Here is a 26,417-nt window from a genome sequence, read left to right on the forward strand (position 1 = left end):
AGAAGAATGGTAAGGTCTAGGCAATTGAGGTCAAGTGACACAGTTAGGAAGTGTCTAAGGTGAGATTTGAACCCAGAACCTCCTCTCTCCAGGCCTGATTCTCTATCCACTGAGTCATCTTCTGCCCATTATTATTGATTAAAAAAATAAAAATTCCTTCACTTTCTGTAGTGGTCAGGGAGCCTTTGACTCTGGTCAATAGTAACAAGGGGTTAGTGTTGTCAACCAATTGTTCATCCTCACTGGTTGAATCAGAAGTAATTTGGTGGTAGTTCTCTTTTGTCTCTGAGGTCTCCCCTTGTGAGGGAGTTTTCACTCCTCTTCACTCCCTAATGTCCTTAGTCTAAGGCACAAGTTCTTAACCTTTTTCTCTCATGGACCTCTATGGCAACCTGGTGGTCTGTGGACCCATTTTCAGAATCATGTTTTTAACCCCATGAAATAAAATACGTAGGATTACAAAAGACATCAATTATAATGAGACAGAAAAGATTTTTGTGTATTAATTCATGGGCCCTGGGTTAGGCATGGATTAATCCAATCAAATTATTGGCTCAGCACTGGGGGAGGAGGGGGGAGGTGGAGAGAGCTGAGAGAGCGCTGAGAGAGAGAGAGAGAGAGAGAGAGAGAGAGAGAGAGAGAGAGAGAGAGAGAGATGAAGGGAGAAAGAAGAAGAGCAGAAAGGGGAAGGAAGGAGAATGAATAAGAGAGAAGAGGCAGAGGAAAGGGTGAGAGTGACAAAGGGAAAGGTAGAGGACAGATGGGGGAGAGAAAAAAGAGGGGAAAGAAATACAGAGAGAATGTGTGAGAGAGAGGGGGGAGGGAGAGAGAATAAATAAGAGAGAAGAGGCAGAGGAAAGGGGGAGAGTGACAAAGGGAGAGGTAGAGGACAGATGAAAGAGATAAAGAAAAAAGAAGAGAGAAAGACAGACAGACAGACAACAGGGAAAGAGAGAGCTAGCCAGAGGGAGCGTGCTGAGAGATCCTATCCCACATCAGGAGTTCAGGGAAAAAATGATCCTTCCTCAGTCTCTTGACCATGACCTGAAAGGATTGAGATTGCCAAACTGGCTACAGGATACCTCACCACTACCCCCTAAAATGAGAGCCTCGGTCAAATCCAAATAGTCTGAATTGTCCCAATGCGGAGTGGGGCTCCTCCTGAGGATAATGGACAGCTCCACCATCTTGGTTTCCGAGGCTCTTTTTCTTTCTACTCACCAGAGAGAATTACACACAGATAATGAAATGGGGAACAAATACAAGCGCGCTTCTCTTCTCCTTCCAGATGGTGCCCCCCTCTTTCCTCCACCCACCCGCGCTCCGTCCTTTTTGCTCGGCTCAGATTAGCCTGTTCATCATTCATTCTGACTGTTTGATTTAAACCTCCACTCCCCAGGTCAAGCAGAGGCTGGTGGGGGGAGGGGATGAAGAGGGTGACGCTTTGATGGCTTCTCCCCCACCTTTCCCCCCTGCTTTCCACGGTCAGAAGCCAAACTCCCCTTTCTTCCCTCCGCCGCCCCGACCCCAGGGTCTTTTCATCCTCTTCACCGCAACAGGGCAACAGAGGGAGGTTCCGCCCTCCCTCCATCAATGCAGGCTGTGAGGAAAGACGACCCACAGTGCCTTGTGAGAACTCAGTCCCTCAAGCTCCAGCCTCTCCTTCCCGCTCAGCGTTCAGCTGCCATCTCAAAGGCCAAGTTTGGTCTGGTTAAATGAATGAGTATTTCCCAGGTGCGGGGAGCCCTGGAGAATCAATCCACTTAGTTCTCTTGTAGAGACAACCTTAGCAAGAGGTGACGGAAAACCCTTAGGACCTTTAGGGGGAAAAGGAGGCGGGGCTGAAATCAAAGGGAAGTAGACCCGACTGAAACCTAAGAGGAGAAGGCGTCTCAGGGAGAATTTACAGCTGGCAGGGATCTCCGAGATCACCTGGTCCAAGTCCCACATTTTCTAGAAGAGGAAACAGGCCCAGGCAAAGGAATTGTCATGCCGCAGTTTTCACAAGCCCTCTTCGCGATACCGTACAGCTTCTGGAGATGCAAATGTGTATGTTTATTTGCTCACTGAAGCCAAGACAAAAACCAGATGGAGACAGGGGTGGGGGTGGTGAGGTGGTGGGAGCAACTAATTAGCTGGGGACTGGGCACGGAAGCAGAAGCAGCAGAATCCTTAAACTGAATATCACAAAGGATAACTAGGAATTCCCAGGGGCTGGACTAATTTCCTAGAAACCACTAACTCCTCTTACCACCCTGAAAAGATATTTATTCATAGGGGCAGTTAAGTAGCTCAATGAATTGAGAGCCAGGTCTAGAAATGGGAAAGTCTTAGGTTCAAATCTGACCTCAGATACTTACTAGCTGTGTGAGACCCTGGGCAAGTCACTTAACCCCCATTGCTTAGCCCTTACCACTCTTCTGCCTTGGAACCAATCAATACCCAGTATTGATTCTAAGATGGAAGGTAAAGGTTTTTAAAAAAAAAAAGGTAAGACCACTATTAGCTTGAGCTCCAGAAGCACTTGACAAAGAAGGGACATATAAAACCCGCAGAGTCAGGGGGAAGAAGACAGAAAATCGATGGTTTTTTCTTGGGAACTGAACCTATTCTCACCGCTTGAAGGGTATTGTAGCCCAAATGATGAGTAAGGAAAATATACTAAGTGTAGCAGAGCCATATTGAAAAAAGTTAACAGATTGGAAATGAAGACTTAAGAGTCCACATACATAAACTTTCCCCAATGAAATGCTTTAAATTGGGTTTGCTTTGCCTCCAGGTTCTCCCCTCCTCCATCCTTTCTGCACACACAATCAGGTTAATTTTCCTAACCTACACCTTCTTATCCCAACATTACCTTGCTACAAAATCTTAATAGTTTCCCGTGACCCATAGCATAACGTTCAATATTCTTCGCTTATCATTCAAGACTCTGGATTCTATCTGGACACGTTCTCCCTTTCTAGTCTCATCTCTTGCTTCTTCACTATTCAACTCCCTCCTTCCACCTAAATTGATCTCACTGTCTACATCATGTATGCTCTACTCCTCCTCACCTTTGTTTATTGCCCCTTTCTGCTGATCCAAATCCTATCCATGGTTCAAGACCTAATGCAAATTGTACCTCTTCGGTGTCCCTTCTTGACTATGTTAACCTACCTGGATGTTAGCACTGAAAGAGATTTTGGAGATGGTGGTGTTTTGACTGCATTTGAAAGCAGAAAATCTGGTGTGATCCTCACACATGACACTGCTATCTCTCATCTCCATACATTTGTCCATCGTCATGCCTGAAATGATCTCCTTCATTGCCTTCACTTCCTAAAATCCCTCTCATCCTTCAAGATACCTTCCACATGGATCCTTTCTTAATCCCTTCAACTGTTGATGCCCTTCCTCCCAAATCACTTTGTATTTATTTGGTAGATATGGGTTCTACCACTTTCCTTGGGAAATTTTCCCCAGAAGGAATAACAATACTTATTGATAGACTTATAGTCCTTAGTTATATGACCTTGGAGGATCACTGAACCTCCATTTCCTTAGCTGTAATAAAAAAGGTTGGAGAAAAGGCAGTGGTGACATAGAGAATAGAGTCAGTCCCAGAGTCAGGAACATTTGAATTCAAGTTCCATCTCTGATATTGGCCTTGTGTCCAAAGGCTATATCTATGCTATATGTGAGTGTGGGCAAATCATTTTACTTCCCTGGAGCTCAATTTCCCTAGCCCTAAAATGGGAATAATAATACCTGTTCTACCTAGCTCACAGAGTGGTTATACACTTACAATGGGATTGTGAGCTTGAAAGAATTTAAAAATAATAGTTACAGCCAAATTAATATTTCAGTTTTGGAGTTTGCTTTAAGAAAAAAAATCCTCAAAACTCAGAATTAGAAGAGGTCCCAGAGTCAATCTATTCCCACTCTTTTCTGGACAGTAATCCCCTCTATAATATTTTCAATAAATGGTTGCCTACCTTCTATTTGAAGACCTTGGAAGGCAGCCCATTCTGCTATTGGTTGTAATTGTTAGGAAATGTTTGATGTTGAGCTGAAGCCTACATGTTTGCCACTTACATCCACTGATCCTAGTTTTATCCTCCCGAACCAAGCAGTATAACGTTATTCTCTCCTCCATTTGAAGGGGGGCTGCTCTTTAAATATCTGATAAGAGCCATCATGTCCTTTCTCTGCTTCTTTCTTTTAGCTCCGATACTTACTGAATGTTTGACCTTAGACATGTCTCGACTTCTCTGAGGCTTTGATTTCTCATCTGTAAAAGGAGAAGTTTGGACCAGAAGACCTTTAAGGTCCCATCCAGCTGATTCTGTGTCTGCATTCATGTCTATAACTAGGGGATATTTAAGTTTCCCCTCCAGTTCTCTATAATAATAGCTAACATATGTCATTTACTATGCTATGTTAAGTACTTTGCAATTATTGTCTCATGTGATCCTCACAACAACTTTGCAAGGTAGGTCTTATTATTCCATTTTATAGATGAGGGAACTGAGGCAAACAGAAGTTAAGTGATTTATCCAGGGTCACATAGTTAGTAAGTACCTGAAGCCAATTTTGAACTCAGGCCTTTCTGATTCCAGATCTGGCATTCTATCCACTGTGCTACCTAGCTCCTCTAAAATCATGTCTGTATTATGGAGTGGTGGAACTTTTGTTCTTTGAAAATTCAAATAATCCTTATCAGCCACTTACACCCAAGTCTTAACTGAAGATAGATGTCACAGAAAGCATCCACTTCTGGGATGCCTGAAATGAATGAATGGTTGTTCTGTCTACTCCTGCCCATATTCATAGAAATGTTCCTTCCATTTTCCACATCATTCATTCATAATGCAGCCACATTCTTTTTTTTTCCTGCACTTCAATGGGAATTTAAAAGGTTTCCTAAAGGGTAACCAAAATTTCATTGGTGGAAGAACTCTGATCACCTCTCCTATTCCTTCAGCCTGTAGGTATGTCCTTTACCACAGATAGCGCCTCCTTTTCAAGCTTACCAATTTCTCCAAACTAGCAAAAAAAAATTAAGATATTTCTGTGTTAAACTAGAGTGGAAGTTATGTGGTCCAGAAACACATTGTTAGAAATATCTAGATTCCTGGCAACTTCTTAAAAGAGAGAGAAAAAAGAAATAGCTTCAAGTATAAAGCAGAGACAACATCGGCAGTAATTCTGCTCTTGACTTTAGAATGTCCCATGGATGGTTAACTAAAGGTTATGTAAAGGGAACAATAGAGGGATGTTATTTCATTTTTTCACAGAGCAGCTTGGTGGTAAGTGGATTGAGTGTCAGGTCTGGAGTTAAGAAGATTCATCTTTTTGAGTTCAATTTCCTCATCTGTAAAATGAGCTGGAGAAGGAAGTGTGTTTCATGGACTTTTTTTTTTCTGGTGGGCTAGTTGTTCAACATTTTACTATCACACCTCTGCTTTACCAATATGTTAATAAACTGGCAGTGATATAGGATTGGCAGGGGAGACCACAGGTGGGGAGCTGTAACTTTGTTGTTTAGTCATGTCTGACTCTTCATGACTCCATCTGGGATTTTCATGTCAAAGATACTGGAATCGTTTGCCATTTTCTTCTCCAGTACATTTTACAGATGAGGAAACCGAGGCAAAGAGGGTGATGTGACTTGCCCAGGACCTTACAGCTAGTAAGTGTTTGAGGCCAGATTCAAATTCAGGAAGAGAAGTCTTCCTAATTCCAAGACTGGTGCTCTATCCATTGCACCATGTAGTCACCCTGGGGAGCCATGATAACTTTGTTTAAAGTCTTAAAGAATCATAGCATGTAAAATGCTAAAATCAACAGATGGACATTAATGATCATCTAGTTCAAACCGTGGTTTCTGGGCTATCTGTCCAGTGGGCAAAATAGCTAACAAAGTGAAGCGAAATTAAGAATCTTTGTAGTCAAGAAAAAGAACATATTGTCTGATAATATATATACAACCGATATATTACCTGCCATCTTGGGGGGAAAGGGAAGGAGAAAACATGGAAAATGTCAGAAAACAATGATTAAAAATTGTATCAAAGGAAAGTAATGAATGCTGGAGGGGATGTGGCAAAGTAGGGACATTAATTCATTGCTGGTGGAGTTGTGAATTGATCCAACCATTCTGGAGGGCAATTTGGAACTATGCCCAAAGGGCGACAAAAGAATATCTACCCTTTAACCCAGCCATAGCACTGCTGGGTCTGTACCCCAAAGAGATAATGGACAAAAAGACTTGTACAAAAATATTCATAGCTGTGCTCTTTGTGGCGGCCAAAAACTGGAAAACGAGGGGATGCCCATCAATTGGGGAATGGCTGAACAAACTGTGGTATATGTTGGTGATGGAATACTATTGTGCTAAAAGGAATAATAAAGTGGAGGAGTTCCATGGAGACTGGAACAACCTCCAGGAAGTGATGCAGAGCGAGAGGAGCAGAACCAGGAGAACATTGTACACAGAGACTAATACACTGTGGTATAATCGAATGTAATGGACTTCTCCATTAGGGGCGGTGTAATGTCCCTGAACAACTTGCAGGGATCCAGGAGAAAAAAAACACCATTCATAAGCAAAGGATAAACTATGGGAGTGGAAACACCGAGAAAAAGCAACTGCCTGAATACAGAGGTTGAGGGGACATGACAGAGGAGAGACTCTAAATGAACACTCTAATGCAAATACTATCAACAAAGCAATGGGTTCAAATCAAGAAAACATCTAATGCCCAGTGGACTTACGCGTCGGCTATGAGGGGTGGGGGGGAGGAAAAGAAAATGATCTATGTCTTTAACGAATAATGCTTGGAAATGATCAAATAAAATATATTTTAAAAAATTGTATCAATGTAAAAAAAAAGGAAAAAAGACACTTTTCTTCTGGAGAAAACTAAGTGAAATTTCCTTTGAAAAAAAAAAAAAAGACACTCTCCTCAACTGAGTTTGGTATGTATTGGTAGAAAAAAACCCAACCTAGGAGTTGGGAGACCTGAGTTCTAGTCCTGACTCTGCTATAATTGATGAGTCATTTAATTAACAGACATTTATCAAGTGTCTATTGCATGTCAGACACTATACTAGGAACTGGGGATATGAACAAAAATGAAATAGTCTATTCTGGCAGGGGAAATAATATAGAGGAAGGAGATCTAAGACCTAAGGGATAAGGACTGGATCTGGGATTTCATTAGAAAATGGAACTCCTGAATGAGAAAACTTGTACCACCCATTCAGGTGGACAATTTCTCTGTAACTTATATTCTTTAAGGACTGCCTAGAATGGTTAAATGACTTGGTTAGGGTCACATAGCTGCTTAAATATCAGAGGTAGAATTTGAACCCAGGTGTCCCTGGTTCTAAAGATGGCTTTCTATCCCCAATGCACACTGCTTCACTAAGATACAAGAAACATATAAGGAAATAATATATGTTATTATAATATATTATACAAATATGTGACACGTTTATATATTTATAAATGTGAATAAAAAGGAAATATGTTATATTATACAAATATATGATATGTCAATATATTTGTAAATGTAAATAAAAAGGAAATAATATATTTTATTATATAAATATATGACATGTTGATATATTTGTAAATTTAAATAAAAAGGAAATATATTTTATTGTAATATATTATACAAATATATGACATGTTGATATATTTGTAACTAAATTAAAATGAAAGAAAATATTTTATTATAATACATTATACAAACATATGACATGTCAATATATTTGTAAAAAGGAAATTTTAATTACAATATATTATACAAATATAGGACACATTTATATATTTGTAACTGTAAATTAAAAGGAAATAATATGTTTTATTATAATACATTATACAAATATATGACATGTCGATAGATTTGTAAATGTAAATAAAAAGGAAATATATTTAAATCAAATATAAGAAAAAAGGAAAAATACAAGGAAATGTAAACATGTCCTTTTAGTGGGAAGTCATTATTGATTGGGAAATTTTGGGAAAGTCTTCATGAGTAGGATGGGACTTGAACTGAGTTATGGGGGAAACTAAGAACTCTAGCTATAGTGGTAAGGAAGGAACACCTTCCTGATGTAGGGCAAAGCCTGTGCAAATGGCAGATGGGGTGTTGTTTGGTTAGACTGAGCAATTACAGAGCACCATAGTGCACAGAACACTGGGTCTTTAGTCAGGAAAACCTGAGTTCAAATCAGACTTCAGGTACTTACTAGCTATGTGATCCTGGGCAACTCATTTAACCTTGGTTTGCCTCAGTTTCAGCATCTACCTCATGTTTGTTGTCAGGAGGTAATATTTGTAAATCCTCTCCTTTGACCAGTGTCTAGCACATACTTGGTGCTCAATAAATGCTTGTTTCCTTCTTTCCCTACTCCCACTATAGATTATATGTAGGGGGAAATTGTGTAATGAGCCTGGGAAGGAAGCTATTAACTTTCTTTGAGACCTTTTGGAAGCAGGTCTCAGTGCCGCCATCTCTAGAGACTATAGGGATTGGACTAAGAGATCTCTAGGGCCCCAGCTCACAAATTATTTGTCTTTTTAATTTTACAATTGTTTAGTTTTCTTTCACCTCAGTTTCCCCTCTGGAGATTCTTATAATCCAGGTCAAATCCTGGCCTTTGCCAGTGGTGCTTAGGACTCCTTGGGACAAACTAGAAGTTCTCGCACTGATGCTGAGGACCAAGCATAGTTTCCTTCTATAAAAAGTATAATAGGGAATAGAGAAGAGAACAGTATTTTTTTGTATTATCTGTGCTAGAAGACAGATGTGCATTCCCATTTGCACATCTGCCTCGGTTATTCCATGATTTAGGGAGAATTAGCACACATCAGCCTGCCTAGACCCCATCTTCCTTCATTAGCTGTGTTTACTCATATCCTCATGGCATCATCGGGGGCTCTCATTTTCTGGGAATCAATTTATGTCTTGTTTCACCTTTATCATAATTGACTTGTAATTGCTTCCTTGGCAATGGACCAGTTAGGACATTAAAGTGTGGCCAAGGCCAAGGGGTTGATACCGGTCTAGCTCAGTTAGCTTAGCACAGGGTAAGAATAATGACTCCTTGGCTACACCCAACAGTCCTAGGTAGAACCAGCTATCTGATAAGTGTGGGCTCTTGGATAGAGTAGGGTAGGGAAGAACCCGGGATAGAGAGTAGGCATGGTTTGGTGCCATTCATCCTCACTGTTTGGATTTGGCTTGACTTTGGAACAAGAGTTCATTGCTCACTTGCAAGAGGGAAGGCAGGGGATGCATTGACTGCCCGCTTCTTGGATTTGCCTACACCATTCACGTGAGCACCTGTCGACTCCAAGGATAGCCTCATCTATATATAGAAGAGGCAGAAATTAGATTAAGGTAAAAAAAAATGAAGGGCCCTATTTATTTGTCCTGTGAAAAGGGAGGCTGTCCCCAGGTTGGGCGTAGAGCAGCCGCAAGTCTCAGAATAGTTTTCTTAGCAGATAAAGCATGAAAACAGGAAATCATTATCTAAACACTAGGAAGTTGGCTCAGCAAGGAAACATTGGCTCCCTCTAAAAAGTCTCCCAGGATCACACTGAAGATCTCTGCAGGGTTATTATTCTTTGCTCTTGTTTCTTTTCATCTTCTGGTCAAAGGAGAAGATGGTATGGGCCCTCAAGGGCAGGAAGCAAACTCAGGAAATCAACTCTTCAAACTTGAGAAAAGAAAAATTATATTTGGAATCACCAAACTTCAGAGTTTGAAGGGACTTTAGGGAGGTCTATTTCTAATTCCATTTCTTTATTTTAAAGAAGAGGAGTTTGAAGTCCAGGGAGAGGAAATGGTTCAAGGTCACAGAGCTTATACATCCACAGAATCAGGAACCTTGGATTCGAGTTCTTTTTTAATTTTTTTTTCATTTTTAAACCCTTACCTTCTGCTTTAGAATGGATACTAAGTATTGATTCTAAGGCAGAAGAGTGGTAAGGGCCAGGCAATTGGGATTAAGTGACTTGCCCAGGTCATACATCTAGGAAGTGTCTGAGATCAAATTTGAACCCAGGACCTCCCATCTCTAGGTCTGATGCTCTAATTGAGTGATAGCTACTTCAGTTCAAGTTCTAATTTTGCCACTTATTAGCTAAATGACCATAAACAATTTATACTTCTTCTCTGGACCTGGGCAGCCTCTATAAAATGGGCAGGTTGTGCTAAATGATCTTTATGGCTCCCCTCATCCCAACGCCACCAGTTCCAAAGTTTTATAATTCTAAAGGCAGAGCCAAGATTATAAAGTCTCCTGGTGGCCTTCTCCTAGGCCACACTATCTCTAGCTTGCAAAATGGGGTAAAAACAAAAACTCTAAAGTCTTCCCATAATTAGAAAAACCAAGTAACGATGATTCCTAAGTTGGAAGGTACCTTTGACATCACCTCCTGCAGCAGATGATGACACTGACACCCAGAGGGGAAATGAGTTGCCCAAAGACAATGGGCTAGTTCAGGGAAGGCTCTAAATTGAACCCCAAAGCAGTCCTTTCCCCACTAAACCATGCCTTTTATTCAGACCTCCACTGCATTCTTTCTGGTTTCTTTGCCTAGTTGCAGAGAGTAGATGGGAGAGAGGTTGCTAAGTGCTTAGGCGAGTGATTGGGCAAACAGACCTAGGGAAGCTCTCAGATGGAGCTTGAAGACAGGACATTCTCTTTAAGTGGCTGTCAGTACTATGGTACCAGAAAAGAATCACTCCCAATCTTCTCAAAAGAGATGAGGCCCATTGGCTTGCACGAGAGTCCTGGCAAACATTCACCAACCTGGGAAACCCAAATGTTATCACCTAGGAAGGACTGGATTGGGCTGGGCTTTGGAACAAGAGTCCATAACTCACTAGCAGGAGGGAAGGGAGTGGACAACCTGACCTCCCCCCATTTCTTGGTCTTGTCTACACTACTCCTTTTATCAGCTGGTGAGGCAAGGCAAGGCAAGGCAAGGCAAGAAGCACCTATTAAGCATTTACTATGCTAAGTGCTGGGGAAACAAATAGGAGCAGAAAGAAAGACAGTCTCTGCCTTTAGAGCTTACATTCTAATGGGGAGAAAGAACACACAAAGGATCCCTGAAGAGCTGTGGAGTGGGGAAAGTACCCTTGAAAGGACATGGTTGCCAAGCCTTGAGAGCTGGGAAGGGAATGAAGCATGGACATCCCATCTTCAAATTGGAGGCCCTGGGAGGAACTCGCCAATATGAGAAGGTGATGGGAGAAACTGAAGGATGTTCCAGAATGTTCCAGGCACTTGGGAAAATTCTAGGTAAGAGGACAACTGAGGCATGATGGTGATGATGCTCTAAAGGTCACAAGTAAAGGCAGGAAGGTCATGAAGTATGGGTGTGGCTGGACCCATCTTCAAAATGGAGGCCTTGGATGGAACTCACCAAGGCAAGAAGAATTAGAGAGTTGGTTGGAGGCTCCAGGTCAGTTGTGTGTGGTGTATAAGTGGAACTTTTGTATCCTTTGGACTTCATCTCCCAGAATTCTCCCCTTGTCCCAAGGCTCCTTTTTCCTTTTCTGTTTACATGTGTCCTTTACATTAGGGTTTTTAAGCTGTGGATAATGCCTCCCATTTTCTCTTTTCCATGGGGGAGGCTGGTGAGCTTTATCTGTTTATCTAGCCTTTCATTTTCCTTTTGCTTCAAGTTAAATATTAATAAATATTATTATATATAATGCTTGGAGTATTGGATATTAATTTTAAAAATTTACAGTAGACAATATGGATAGTTTATCTCCCCAACTAAACTAAAATGTACTGGAGAAAGAGGACCATGTCTTACACTTTTTGGGAAGAACTTTAAAGTATATAAAGGAGTTTAAAAAAATCTATTACCTCATTTGAACCTCACAACAATCTCCCACAGATATGGTGGATACACAACTTGTGACTGTCAGAGGTAGGATCTGAACCCAGGTCTTTTAAGATCTCAAGTCCAACATTCTCTCCAATATGCCTTATGGCCTCTCAGTGAATGAATTATTGAATATATTTTAGTTCCTGCTTTTTAAAAATTTATCTTTTTATTCACCATAGAAGGCATTGACTGGCAAAAGAGATAGATTATGTCTTTCTTGTTTTCAATTCTCAATTCATTCTCGAAGGTAAAGGTTCCTCCAGAGAAAAACATTCACAAGTTATTCTTCAGATATTAAATCTGTAGCTATATATAATGTTCTCTTGGTTCTATTAATTTCATTCTTCATTATTTCATGAGTTCCTACTTTTTTACAATTGTGTAATTTATTTTTTATTTTTTTAAATTTATTTAAACATTTTAAAATTTAGAATATTTTCCCATGGTTACACAATTCATGATCCTTGCCCCCCCCACTTTCTTCTCCCCCTCCAAAAGCAGAGTTCCCGCTTTTTAATTTTTATTCTTATTCACTCATTCATTTATTCATTCATTCATTCATTTATTTGTTTGTTTATTTATTTATTTAAAAACCCTTACCTTCCATCTTGGACTCAATACTGTGTATTGGTTCCAAGGCAGAGGAGTGATAAGGGCTAGGCAATGGGGGTTAAGTGACTTCCACAGGGTCACACAGCTAGGAAGTGTCTGAGGCCAGATTTAAAACTAGGACCTCCTGTCTCTAGGCCTGGCTCTCAATCCACTAAGCTACCCAGCTGCCCCCCTTAGTTACATTTTTAAGGGTGGTATGAATTGAGTAAATCAATGAGGTTGTCCTGTCCCATTTACAGTGATAAGGTGCCATGATATATTAAGTTTGCAAGGGCAAATCTCAACCAATCAATTCTAGCCTTTAAGTTCAGTGGAAAAATCCTTGAATGAAATGGAGTGGAGTTGACTAGGGATGGGTCTAGTTATGCTGAGGAAACTTGGTCCTGCCCCAGGAGTTGTCTACACAATACTCTACAGAGAGTGTTGAGAACGAGTTATTCCGGAGCTTATGGGTAGGAGAGGTTCCAGTAAAACCTCTAAGGAGGAAGAAGTCTTGGCTTTGGCTTCAGACTAAATCTCTTTCTCCAGCCTCTCTTTGGCTCAAGGAAGACCTCAAAAGGTCTGGAGGATTGGGATTTCCCATTAGTATCCAAACCTCATATTCCAAGAGAGCATCAACAGGATATAATTCAGGAAAGCAGGATTCACCAATGGCCCCATGAACATCCAGGCAAGGGAGCCTGGAGGGAATCACTTGAGCACTACATGAAGGGAAGAAAAGGACCCAAAGCACTCAAGAGCCATGAGTCACTGCTTGTCACATATGCTCCCCCCAAAGTTTAAGCTTCAGCCCACCTTCCCTTGGATTCTGATGTTCTGGTGGAGGAGTGTGCTGTTACAGACTCCAGGTAGGAATATGTGATGTTTTGTACCAACTGTTCTAGGCAGGACAGTGGATAGAGTGTTGGGTTTAGAGTTAGGAAGAATCATCTTCCCTTAGTTCAAATCTGACCTCAGATTCTCAATATCTGAGTGATCCTGGGCAGGTCACTTAACCCTGTTTACCTCATTTTCCTTATCTAAAAAATGAGCTAGAGAAGAAAATGGCAAACCACTTCAGTATTTTTGTCAAGAAAACACTAAATGAGGTCCTGGAGAGTCAGACAAGCCTTAAAAATGACTAACCAACAAGAATCACTATGAACTATTCTCTTTCTTGGTATTCTTATTCCTTCAGGGATCCATGATTTCATCAATGTGAATAAATTCTCCACAGATGCCGATTGCAACTCCTACATGCCAAAGTAAATGGTTTTGTAGTTCCTCACTTGGAAAATGAGCTGGAGAAGGAAATGGCAAACCACTCCAGTATCTTTGCCAAGGAAACCTCAAGCGGGGTCATGAAGTGTTGGACACCACTGAAATGCCTGAATGATATCATAAAAGACTCCTTTTTAAAGAAGCGGCCTAAGTTTGATTATTGATTATCAACTGATTAGCACACTGGTGAGGGCTCATGAGCTCCCCTCCCTCAAGGTACCCCTAGAGACCAGAAGAGACATAGCAGCCACACTCTGGGGACCCCCCCCCCCCATCAGTGCAAGTGAGGGCTGGGTTATTAGCTCCAGGGCATTCGTTATACATTGATAACTCAACTTTCTGAGGTTTCCTGCAGCTCTGAAATGATATATTTTTTTGTTTTAATTCTTATGCTAACTTTTGTTTTTGCATCACGTTCATTTTTAAACACAACAGTTCCATGATCTCCTCAACAGTGCTGTCCCTTGTAACAAAGAATAATAAGGAGAGGGGAGGGGGAAGCCAGTTAGGGAAACTCCTGAACATATCAACCAAGTTTGATAGTATAAGTAGTATTCCACACCCATAATCCCACTGGAAAGAAGAGGAGGTACATTTTGTCCTCTTTTGGGGACCGAATTTGATGATAATTACACAGTATTTCATTCCTTTCCTTTTTATTTTAAAAATTCCATTATGATGCCAGTCTGACTCTGATCTCTTCCAGCTTTTCCTCATACAATACTTTCTTATATACTTTACATTCTTGCCAACTGGATTATTCTCCATCCTTTATTCTCATTCTGTACTTTCCTTTCTATGCCTTTGTGCAATCTGACTTGATATCCCCCAAATGATTTCTTTTTCATCTCTATTTCTTTGAGTCCCTCCCTTCCTTTATGGTTCAGCTCTGGCACGACCTCATCCAAGAATCCCTACCTGATGAAGGCAGGTACTATTTTCTTGTGTATCTCCAAAATTTTTCCGTGCCTGGTATATAGTCAATAAATGCTTGTTGAGAATATGCCTTTTCCTTTTTTATTTCAATCAACAAATACTTATTAAGTACCCTTATATAGCAGGTGCTGGGGGATACAATAAAAGAATGGAACAATCTGTACTCAAAATGAACTTATATTCTCATAAGGGAGGCAATGGGTAAATATGAGCATTTACACACACATATATATATTTAAATACATACCCTGAGAGACAGATAAATGGATGGATGGAGATATGGATAAATAAATGATAGATAGATAGATGGGTAGATAGGTAGGCATCCAAACAGCCAGCCAGCCAGCCAGATAAACAGACAGACAGACAGATAGATAGATAGATAGACAGACAGACAGACAGATAGATAGATAGATGGGTAGATAGATAGATAGATAGACTGCCAGCCAGATAGATAGATAGACTGCCAGCCAGATAGATAGATGGATAGATAGATGATAGGTGGATGGATAGATAGATAGATGATAGGTGGATGGATAGATAGATAGATGAATGGGTAGATAGATAGATAGATAGATAGATAGATAGTACATAGATAGATAGATAGACAGCCAGCCAGCCAGCCAGCCAGATAGATAGATAGATAGATGGGTAGATAGATAGATAGATAGCCAGCCAGCCAGATAGATAGATGGATAGATAGATAGATAGATAGATAGATAGATAGATAGATAGATGGGTAGATGGGTAGATAGATGGGTAGATGGGTAGATAGATGGGTAGATAGGTAGACAGCCAGATAGACAGATAGATAGATGGATGAATGGAGAGATAAGTAGTTGGATGGGTGGATAGAGAGATAGAGACAGACAGACAGACTATATTATAAGCTCCTTGAGGCCAGGGTCCATGCTTTTACCGTTCTTTTTATCCTCAGCTCTTAGCATAGTGCCTGGCACATAGGAAGCACCTAATAAATGCTTGTTGACTATGAAATAGTTACTTCCTAAGAGAAGGCTTTGATAACATCAGTCAGTGGTTTTAATGAGGCTTCAGGGCTTTGTTCAGTTTAATAAGGCTTCATATGCATACTCACAACAAGACTTGGAAGCAGGTATTTGCTGGCAAGTATCTTTCCTTCCTATTAGCCTTGAGTGTCGTAAGTGTGGCAAGTCATACCTATCTCTGTGTTCCCTGCCCCTAAGCTTGGCCCTTGTATAAAACGGGTTCCTCATTCACCACCAATGTCTGCTGAATGACTGTATGCCATTGAACCCACCAGCAGGCCTGCCCTGCCAGTTCATCCCCAGACCGTACCTGTAATACTGTAGCTCTAGTTCCAGCTGTTGGATGCACATCTGGAGATGCAGGACTTGGGTGGCTTGGGCTTCCAGCTCTCTCACTTTCCCCAGGCCACTCAGCACTGCCTGCCTGGCATCCTCCACTTTCTTCCTCATTTCTGCCTGCTCCTTCTTGAGATGGCGGTTGCAGTCCTCAGAGGCCACCAGGGCTTCCTGGCACTGCCTCAACTCCTTGGTCAATTCTTGATTCACCTGAATCGCCTCTTCAATCTGACCATCCCTGGAGCTCCGGATCAGCTCTACTTCCTTTAGCATGCTCTGGAGGCCTTTGGTGGTCTGGGGGGTCCCATGGCTTGATGACACCCTGGACCCAGGGAAGCAGCTGCCATCTTGCTTGTTACTGGCATGGCTCTTCCAGAGTCCCACCTGCCAGGGTCAAAAGAAGAAGACAAAAAAGCTTCTGGGTTTCAAGTTGGAGTATTTTTTTAAACCCTTACTTTCTGTCTTAGGATCAGTGTTAAATATTGTTTCCAAGCAGAAAAGCAGGAAGGGCTAGGCAATGGTGGGTTAAGAGACTTACCCAGGGTCACACAACCAGGCAGGTTTAGAGTTTAACATTTCCTCTCACCCATCTATTGGTGATGTCATTGGTAATGCCAACCTTTCATTTAATAAAATCTGACATCTAGCACTTTCCAATGGATAACATACTTTACATATATAATCCCATTTGATCCTCCTAACAATGCTATGGGATAGATGGATTCATCTTGCCCAACTTTTTCATTTTCCAGACAAGGTGAAATGACAAGCTCAAAGGTGGTGGCAGAATTGGGATTTGAACCAAGGTCTTCCGACTTCAAACCCTACATTCTTTCCGTTTCCTCTAAAAGGCATCAATTCTCCCAGAAGTAGATAGTTCAGTGATTTTACAGATGATGAAATGGAGGCCCAGAACATATCAATAACTTCCCCAAGTTCCTACAGCAAATATGTGATACAGGGAGGACTCAGGACCAGAGTCTCAGATTTTCAGTCCAGTGCTCTTCCCTTGGCTAAGTCCCTGGTCAGGTGGCTAAGGATCTGTCTAAGACACCCACTTGATTCAGAAAAAATACTAAGACTAACTTCTTGGATGGTTGCTTTGATTGAATCTGGGATAATTTACTAAATCATTGGTTGAAGGCATTTTACCCATAAGAGCAAAGGTAACCGAGAGTCAAGACTAACTTTACAAATTAATGTCAAATTCCGTTTGGGTGGGGAGGGACCCTGGGATACAACTTCATGGCAGGGAGACAGAGACCCTGGGGCAGTACAAGGCCTCTTTACAGTGGAGATTGGGAGAAGATGATGAGAGCTGGTCTGGGAAGGAGCCTACCTGCCAAGGGCAAAAAGTGTTCTGTTTGGTAGCTTCCTATTTTAACTAATTATTTTGACTACACAAAGTACTAAACTCAGTTGTTTCTACTTTGACCGCAAGCATAGTTAACATCTTATGAATTTTGATGTCCTGGAACAGAGTCCTGGTCGCCCTGCTTAGTTAAGGCTCTGGGGAGCATCTTTTACTTCTCTAGAAGCGCAATGTTGTTGCACACAAAAGAACTTATAGGCATTGAATTAATTTTCTTTTTTCTTTTTAAAAAACCCTTCCAAGCAATACTGGGTATTGGTTCCAAGGCAGAAGAGCGGTAAGGACTAGGCAATGGGGGTTAAGCGACTTGCCCAGGGTCAGGCAGCTAGAAAGTATGTGAGGTCAAATTTGAACCCAGGACCTCCCATCTCTAGCAATCCACTGAGCCCCCTAGGCGCCCCTTAAATTCATTTTAATCTTTCTTGGAAATAAGCTTCTATGCCTCTTCCTAGCATCTTTTCAATATGATGAGTGTACTCTAACCATCATCCTCACACCCCCGCCCCCGACTGCACCTTTGAATTCGACCTTTCTTTGGCTCTGATGGGTGAATTTGTACCTTATTTTACCTGGACCCAGAACTCCATATCAGTTCCCAGTCATCTCCATGCTGTGTCTACTTGTATAGCTTCCCTCCCCTGCTCCTTCCCCTACCTGATTCAAGCTCCCCTGTACTGTGTTTTGTGTTATTGAGCTGAAGTTATCCGCTCAGTTTTGGGAACTCCTGCCTCCAGCTGAGCTGTCTTGATTGGTGACTGGGCAAGCTCAGTTCAGTGAATTCCTTAGAAGATAATATTGCACATTAGCTCTCCTCTCTCCTTCCACCCTGCCTCAGTATGCTCCCTGCCCCTGGGCTGGCTTTATACTCTCCCAATGGCTAGAATGCTGGATTTGGAGTTAGGACAATCTGAATTCAGATCTAGCCTCAGATATTTACTAGCTGTGTGACCCTAGGCAAGTCATTTAATCTCTGCCTCAGTTCCCTCATAGGTAAAATGGGGACAGTCATAGCACCTGTCTTCCAGAGTCATTGGGAAGACCATATGAGATACTATTTGTGAAGTGCTATAGAAATGTTAGTTCCCTTCTTTTGGAGAAATTCGACTCATCTTTCAAAGCATAGCTCAGCTTCTTCCCATCTGCCAACCTGAAGTTTTCCCTGAGCTAATCTGTCCAGGCTCTGAATTTGAATAGTACTCCACAGTAAGTGGTCCACAGTTTAGCACTTGGTTAGTCTAATTAGGGAAAGAAAATTATTATCTGTGAAATAGATAACAAACTCCTTGGGGGCAGGGACCAAATCTCTTCTTCCCTCTCACACTGTTTAGCACAGTACTCATCAAGAAATACTTTAAAAAAACAACAACCCCAAACCCTTACCTTCCATCTTAGAATCAATACTGTGTATTGGTTCCAAGGCACAAGAATGGTAAGGGCTAGGCAATAGGGGTTAAGTGACTCGCCCAGGGTCACACAGCTCGGAAGTGTCAGAGGTCAGAATTGAACTCAGGACCTCCTACCTCCAGCCTCAGCTCTCTATCCATTGAGCAACCTAGCTATCCTAACTCATAATATTTTTTACAATTATTTACTACTTAAGTTAAAATGAAAGCATATGTAATTAAAATCCTTTGGACCATTTAAATCCCCAAAGGGTTCAAAAATGGAAACCATTTTACTAGATGATCTTCATCTAGAAGTACTGAGTTCACAGGAATCCATCGATATTTCTCGGTTCTTTGAGGGGACCTTAAAGGCCTCCATCATGTAATATGGACAAAGAAGAAATGACCTGAGAAGACTGATTCAGTTTCCAAAATTATTACTTATTAGTTGGCATAACTTCGGGTAATTCACTTATCTCAGTTTTTTCATCTGTAAAATGGAGATATTGATACTAATACTACCTATTCTATAGAGTATTGGGAGGAAAACATCTCGTAATATTCTTTCTAAATGTCACTTAGCAATATCATCTAAAAATGTCCTTCTTTAGAGTGGGGGGCAAAAAGCCTGTACAAACAGCATAAAGTTATCATTGAGAGGCAACAGAACTGGCTAAATAATAGTCAGTGTTAGTTTCTTACTGTCAAAATACGTCCCTTTTTTTTCTGTAAACAATTAGTCAACTGTTTTTGTCTGTGTGCAAACATATTTCGCAAAGAGGCTTGCTTGGGTGTTTCGTGGGAAGTGTCGGTTGTGTCAAAACAAAATGTATCACTAAAAGGTTTTATAAAAGGCTATAGAACTTGGTTCATTCAGTTATTCCACAGATGTTAAGTGGTGGGCAGCTAGGTGACACATTGGATAGAAAGCCAGGCTTGGCCTCAGATACCTCCTAGCTATGTGACAGTCACTTCATCCCATTTACAAGTCAGTTAACTTTGTCTGTTTAGCCTTTGTCCTTCTGTCTCAAGAGCTGCTACTAACAATCAATGTAATGGACTTCTCTATTAACAGCAATGCAATGATCCAGGACAATTCTGAAGGACTTATGAGAAAGAATGCTAACCATATCCAGAGGAAGAACTGTGGGAGCAGAAACACAGAAGAGAAACAACTGCTTGATCACATGGGTCGATAGGGATATGACAGGGGATGTAGACTGTAAGTGATCACCCTGGTGCAAATATCATATAATATGGACATAGATCTTGATCAATGACACATGTAAAACCCAGTGGAACTGCTTGTCAGCTCAGGGAGGGGGTTGGGAGGAGGGGAGGGAAAGAATATGAATCATGTAACCATGGAAAAATATTCTAAATTAATTAATTAAAAAAATAAAGGACTACAAGGTAGAACACACACACACATACACACACAAAGAGTTGCTGCTGTTTAATTAGGATCTGCTCCCCAGAACTCTAAATCCCAGCATTCCACTCTCCTTCTCACCTTAAGTCCCTGCCATTTAGAGATAAAGTTTGTGTGTGACCCTGCCCCTCTCACTCTTTTCCTATGAACTCAGCTGGGAAGACTTTTCTTTACTCTGCTTTTTACTTTTGTTCTTTTTTTCCCTTTTACTTCAAGTGATTATTAGTAAATCTTATAAAATATACTTGGAGTTATTAGATATGAATTTTAATCTTACACTACTAAGACAGACAGTAAGAGATCTTTTCAATTAAAAAAATGTTTACTGCTATGCCATGCTAAAGGCTAGGGGAGATACAGACATGGGTTGTGGTGTCAAGTCAAACTGCCTGGAACTTCAGCTTCAGCTTTCGAATTAGGGGCAGGGGAAAGAAAACTGTTCATGTGGAGCTTCTGGTGAACACAGTATCATGTAGGTTACTAGTAGAAAGGGGGACCCAAGAGGGGTTTTTTGTCTTAGATCAGATTTCAAACATACATCGACAAGACATTAAAAACCACAAGTTCTTCCGCCTTGGAACCAGTACACGGCGTTGATTCTAAGACTTGGAAGGTAAGGGTTCAAAAAAAGAAAAGAAAATGACAATTACTTTCTTGGAAACTTCAGCTAAATTTCTGGTATTCAGCTGAAAAGACACCCCGCCCCCAACTATGAATTTCGAATAAATGTTTCCTAATTGGATCTAAAATATGATGTCAGTTTATAAATGGGTGGCTCATTTGCTATGCCGTTATCATCTCCGGACTCAGAAGTGTGAATAGGTTGAAGAAAAACCTTGACCCATTTCAGCTATGCCTTAAAAATCAGCTGTTAACCCCAGAATAAGGGCTTATACTTCCAAATATAAGGGAGGTCATCCATGTCCCATGGGAGTCAGGAAGCACAATCTTTCCCATGTCCTAGATTAAGATCTGGGTTTCACTCACTTCTGACACACAGAGCTATGATTACAGGCATGTCGTTTCCCTTCTATGAACCTCAAGTCTCCTCATCTGAAAAGTGGAGATAATGATACCTACAGTATTTCATAGGGTGGTAAGGTGGTGAAGTGGATAGAGGAGCTGGCCTGGAGTCTTCCTGAGTTCAAATCCAGCTTCAGACACTTACTAGCTCAGTGACCCTGACCAAGTCACTTAATTCTGTTTGCCTCAGTTTTTTCAGCTATAAAATGAGCTGGAGAAGGAAATGGTGAATCACTCTACTGTTTATACCAAGAATCCCCCCAAAAAGATAAAAAAGAGTCAGACATGACTGAAACAGAACAACAGAAATCTCACCCATAGAGCTATCGTGGGGCTCCAATGAGAGCACTTTAAAAAGTCCATTAAAGGAGGCAGCCAGGTGGCTCAGTGAATTGAGAACCAGGCCTAGAGATGGAGAGATCTTGGGTTCAAATCTGATCTTAGACACTTCTTGGCAGTGTGACCCTGGGCAAGTTATTTAACCCCATTGCTTAGCTCTTACCACTGTTCTGCCTTGGAACTGATACACAATATTCATTCTAAGATAGAAAGTAAGGGTTTTGTTTTTTTTAAACCATCAAATATTAAAGCACTATAAAAATGCTAGTTTTCATTCTCCTTCCTAGGCCTCAGTTTCCTCATCTAATCTAAATCTAAAACTGTAAAGCTGGTTTAGATGATTTCTAAGATCTCTTTTGACATTCTACAAGAGAGACCACAAATAAATGAAACAACTTGTTTTTTAACTTGCTTGTGATCACAAAAATTTAATGAGCCCCCTTTACAGGGAGCTGTGGGGCCCTGGGCTGCAGTTCTGGCTTTGTATTAAATACCAGACCCATGGATTTTAGCACTGCTAGAAGCATTGGCCTTTTTCAGCACAATAGAATCCCCAGAAGGAGTGGTTCTTGGTCCCAAAATCTGGGCATAGAACCCCAGTAATTCTCTGGCTGAAACACCGGCTCTGATTACATGGCAAGGATGAATAGTTGGGTCATGTTGACATCATTTAATTATTTTGTACTTGAACTTAAACAGTCATCTCATCAAAGTTTTCTCTTAACCCAGTAGCGGGCTCTATCCTGTGCCAGGCATTGCCCTCAGACTTGGCAGAAGCCTTCCCTTTTGTAAAATCTCACTGCTTGGCTCTCTGATCATACAAATGCCTCTGAGAACCAATCTGCAGGTGGACTGAGATCTTGTTCATACTACCCATTTGCAGCCTGGAGCCCAGCTGGCACAAGGAATGAAAAGTCAACATATTTAATTGGCCAGTTCCAAAGAAAGTGTGAATCAGAAAGTGTTTGGACAGAGGACAGCTCTTCTAGGCTTGTTAGTAGGAGAGAGTGATGGTATTAAGGATCACCTTTCTCATGGGAAAACAAGCAGTGAAGGTTTAGGTTGATGTAAACATCGAGGCAAATGTCCCAGACCAAATGGAACATATGTCATACCTATCATATATAATTATTCATTATACATTTCAATACTTTAGTGGAAATCAATGTGGGTATCCCTTCAGGAGTGTAACTGGTAATCCATCTTCTGAAACTCTTGTTACCAAGTCCTTTCAAAAATCAAGTCCATTCTCAATGGTTCCCTTGACAGGAACATATATATATATATATAAAGTTTTTTAGGGAGGAAGATAATGAGTTCCACTTTGGATGTTCAAAATGCTGATGGGATATCCAGATAGAGATGCCCAACAGGCAGTTGGCAATGCAGGAAAGAAATCTGGCCTGCATAAATAGATTTGAGTCTTCTACATACTATAGAGATTTTAACTGTACTCATAAGAACTAATGAGACACCCCAGAGAAAGGGTGCATAGCAGAGGGTTTTTTTTAAATTAAGTTTTATTTAATTAATTAATTTAGAATATTTTTATATGCTTACAAGTTTCATGTTCCTTCCCTCCCTTCCCCCTCCCCTCCTCCAGTAGCAGATGGGCAATTCCACTGGGTTTTACATGTGCCATTGATCAAGATCCATATTATTAATATTTGCACCATCCTTTAGAGTCTACATCCCCAATCATGTCCCTATCAACCCATGTGATCAAGCAGTTGTTTCTCTTCTGTGTTTCTACTCCCACAGTTCTTCCTCTGAATGTGGATAGCATTCTTTCTCTTAATTCCCTCAGAATTGTCCTGGATCATTGCATTGCTGCATAGCAGAGGTTTTAAACATATAACCTGAGGGCATCAAGAGAACCAGTTTAAACTGTAATTAGGAAATAACTACCGTAATAAAAATAAAACATAGACAAAGTGGGAGAAAAATAGACATCAAGTCCATTCTGGGAACTGGGGAAGGGGAAGAAAGGGAAGAAAAGGGACCTTCCTCGAGTTCTCTGGACTCTATGAAGATACTAATGGAAACAAAGAAAATTAGATAAGAGAAGCGAGTGCTGCCTTCTTTGAGGGACAATCCACCACATCACAGATAGAGTTCAAATATGTGGGATTGCACTGATCCCTGCTACTCCCGTTTTTTTTTTCCTTTTTTTTTAAGCAGATTTACAGGTTCAGGTTTAGCTACCACTAAAGAACTTCATCAGCAAAGGTACTTTCTTATCAATTTGTAATTCTAGGGAGTTGCCCCCCATGGAAGAGAGGCGACTAGTTCAATGATACCCTACCAGTATGTGTCAAGGGAGGTATTTGAACTCGGGCCCTTCTAGCTCAAAAAGCAGATTCCATTCACTACAGCACACTGCCTTTGGCTATTTCCCTGAATAATAACAAGGACGCCTTCAGATTACTGTGTATAGAGCTTTCGAAGCACTTTCTGAGGCTCCCATTCAAACTCTGAAGTTGGCTGGGTTAGCTATCATTATACCCATTTTCTAGACGAGGAAACTGAAGCCCAGAGAAGCTATAGGACTTACCCTGGGCCCGACAGCTCAGCAGAATTGGGTTTGGGATCCAGGTTCTGCCAAACCTCCAAATTTCCCCAGCTCACTGGGATTCTGACGCCGGAAAGGGAATGTCAGAGTCCTCGGCATAGTCTAATTCTCTCTTGGCAGTGCAGGACTATCTAGAAAAGTTGCTGGGTACGAGGCGCACTGTTCAGGCTTCCCTTCCTCCCTGTGCCCTTCGGGCTCGCCCCGCTCACCTGCAGTGCCAGGCAGCGTGCATCGCTGCTCTGGAGAGCGGCTCTCATGTCCTCCACAAGTTCCCGAAGGCTGGCGTTCTCCTCCTCCAGCTTGGCAACCCGGTCCTCCGCCTGCTCCAGAGCCACCACCTCCTCGTAGCACTCCCGCGAGCAGCCCACAGAGCCCGCGCCGGCGACCGCCGAGGCAGGAGGAGAGCTCCTGGTGCGCCCGGACGCAGCCGGGACTGCAGACACCCCAAGTCGCTCCCGGCGCCGGCGCAAAGGGCTGCGCAGTCGGATCTGGGTCTCAATGTGCTCACTCTCGGGGCCCACCGGCAGCCGGCTCCCCTCGGGGCCCTCCCGTGCCCCGGCCCGGGTGCTGAAGTAGCCACAGAGGCGAGCGTGGAATTGGCGGAAGGTGAGCTCCGGGGCCAGGTCGTCCCAAAGCGCGGCGCGCTCCTCCTCGTCCTCCTCCTCTATCTCCCCGCTGCATCCTTCCTCGGGCCGGAGCCCCAGGACTCTGCACAGCACGCGAAAGTCCTCCCCGGACAAGCGGCCGTCCCCTTTGCAGTCCAGGTGGTGGAAGACCTCCTGCAGGTACTGGTCCAGACCAGTGGCCAGCACCACGATCTCATTTTCCACGCCTCGGTCTAGCCGGTAGTGATGGGCCAGGGCGCTCACCAGCCACTGCGTCCGGCGCGCCGGGCGGCGGTACGGGTCCCAGGCGTCCGCGGGCCCCGGCTCCATCGCCTCTTCTCCAGACCTTTCTTCCCTCCCCTCTTTCCCGCTTTCTCTTGCTACCCAGGACTCCGGCCCGGCTCCCTTCTGCTGCCCAGCATCGCTCTAAGTGGGGAAGGAGACTATACCCCCAACCCCTCCCGGCTGTAGCCGGGAGAGAGCCTCTGGGACAGGAAACTCCGGGAGGCGCCGCCGTCCGCTCGGCCCCAGCGGGGAGGGACAAGGAGGCAGAGAGCCGACAGAGCAGCTGCTGCGGAGCCCCCGGGCTGGAGGAACGTCATCCCAGGGAGGGGCTGCCCGCCCACTCCCCTCCCGCCGCCCTCCTCTCCAGGTTCCTGCGGCTCTCTGAGCCACCAGCCCCTGAGGTCCAGTCCTAGAGTCCTAGCGGTCTCGGGCGGCCAACTGCCCTCCAGTGGCCCATTCCCCCGGAACTTCTTCGCTCTCGCAGCCCCGCTAGCCCCCTTGGGACCCGCCGCAGAGAAGGCCCCTCCCGCCACTGCACAGGTGGCGATGGGGCTCTTCCCTGGGGCGCCGAGGTTTGGCCCTTAACTATGAGCATCTCAGGAGCAAGGGAGGCCCCTAAGGAGAACTTCCCCGCGTGTTTTCTGTTCCGGGGGTGGGGGGCGGTGGGGTTAGATGATGCTGCTCCAAGGAAAGCTCACTCGGGACTTCTGAGTCTCAGCCAACTGGGTCTCCCTCCGTAGGGGCCGCGGCAGTGGCAAGCGATTCGGTTCTGAATCCCTGCGCTGACGCTTGCAGGACCTGTGAACAGACCATTTCACCTGCGTTCCCTCGTCTATGTCTGTAAACTCCGAAGTCATGCTATTTAACAGTGAACCATTATGATTACCACTTAGTTTGGAGTGACCTGAGAAGTTCTCAACTCAACCATCTCGTTTTTAACAGAGACCCAGACAGTTAGGGCACAAGGTAGTAAAGAAAAGAGCCAGGATTAAAACTCAGGACTTCTGACTCCAAACGCAGAGCTTTTTTGGGTCTACAACCTAGAGCTTCTCTATTGTAATCGTGAAACCCAATTCAGGCTGAGCTTGAGTCCAGATACACAGTCTATTATCTATTGGTGATAAAAGAGCTTTGTGGAAGGGGCAAGAGGATGAGTTCTTCTCCTGTGTGTGTGTGTGTGTGTGTGTGTGTGTGTGTGTGTGTGTGTGTGTATGTGTTTAACCCTCACCTTCCATCTTCGAATCTATACCAACGCAAAAGGGTGGTAAGGGCTAGACAATGGGGGTTAAGTGACTTGCCCAGGGTCACACATCTGGGAAGTGTCTGAGGTCTGATTTGAACCCAGATC

General features: G+C 42.7%; 1 protein-coding gene across 3 annotated transcripts in view; it reads right to left on the minus strand.

The window, feature by feature from the left end:
• The window catches only part of EFCC1 (EF-hand and coiled-coil domain containing 1), a 99,277-nt gene extending 73,729 nt beyond the window's left edge, over positions 1–25,548 (minus strand). For 2 of the 3 annotated variants that reach the window (XM_056804778.1, XM_016424538.2), the window contains exons 1-2: positions 24,389–25,548; positions 16,031–16,440 (exon numbers count right to left, since the gene is read on the minus strand). In XM_056804778.1, the coding sequence (XP_056660756.1) occupies positions 16,031–16,440; positions 24,389–25,114 (1,136 nt within the window). In that variant the 5' untranslated portion in view covers positions 25,115–25,548. The remainder of the gene's footprint in view (positions 1–16,030; positions 16,441–24,388) is intronic. The other variant, XM_007500332.3, reaches the window with a different exon arrangement.
• Positions 25,549–26,417: the final 869 nt, after the last annotated feature.

Source organism: Monodelphis domestica, chromosome 7, assembly GCF_027887165.1.
Source record: "Monodelphis domestica isolate mMonDom1 chromosome 7, mMonDom1.pri, whole genome shotgun sequence".
NCBI classification, from domain to species: domain Eukaryota; kingdom Metazoa; phylum Chordata; class Mammalia; order Didelphimorphia; family Didelphidae; genus Monodelphis; species Monodelphis domestica.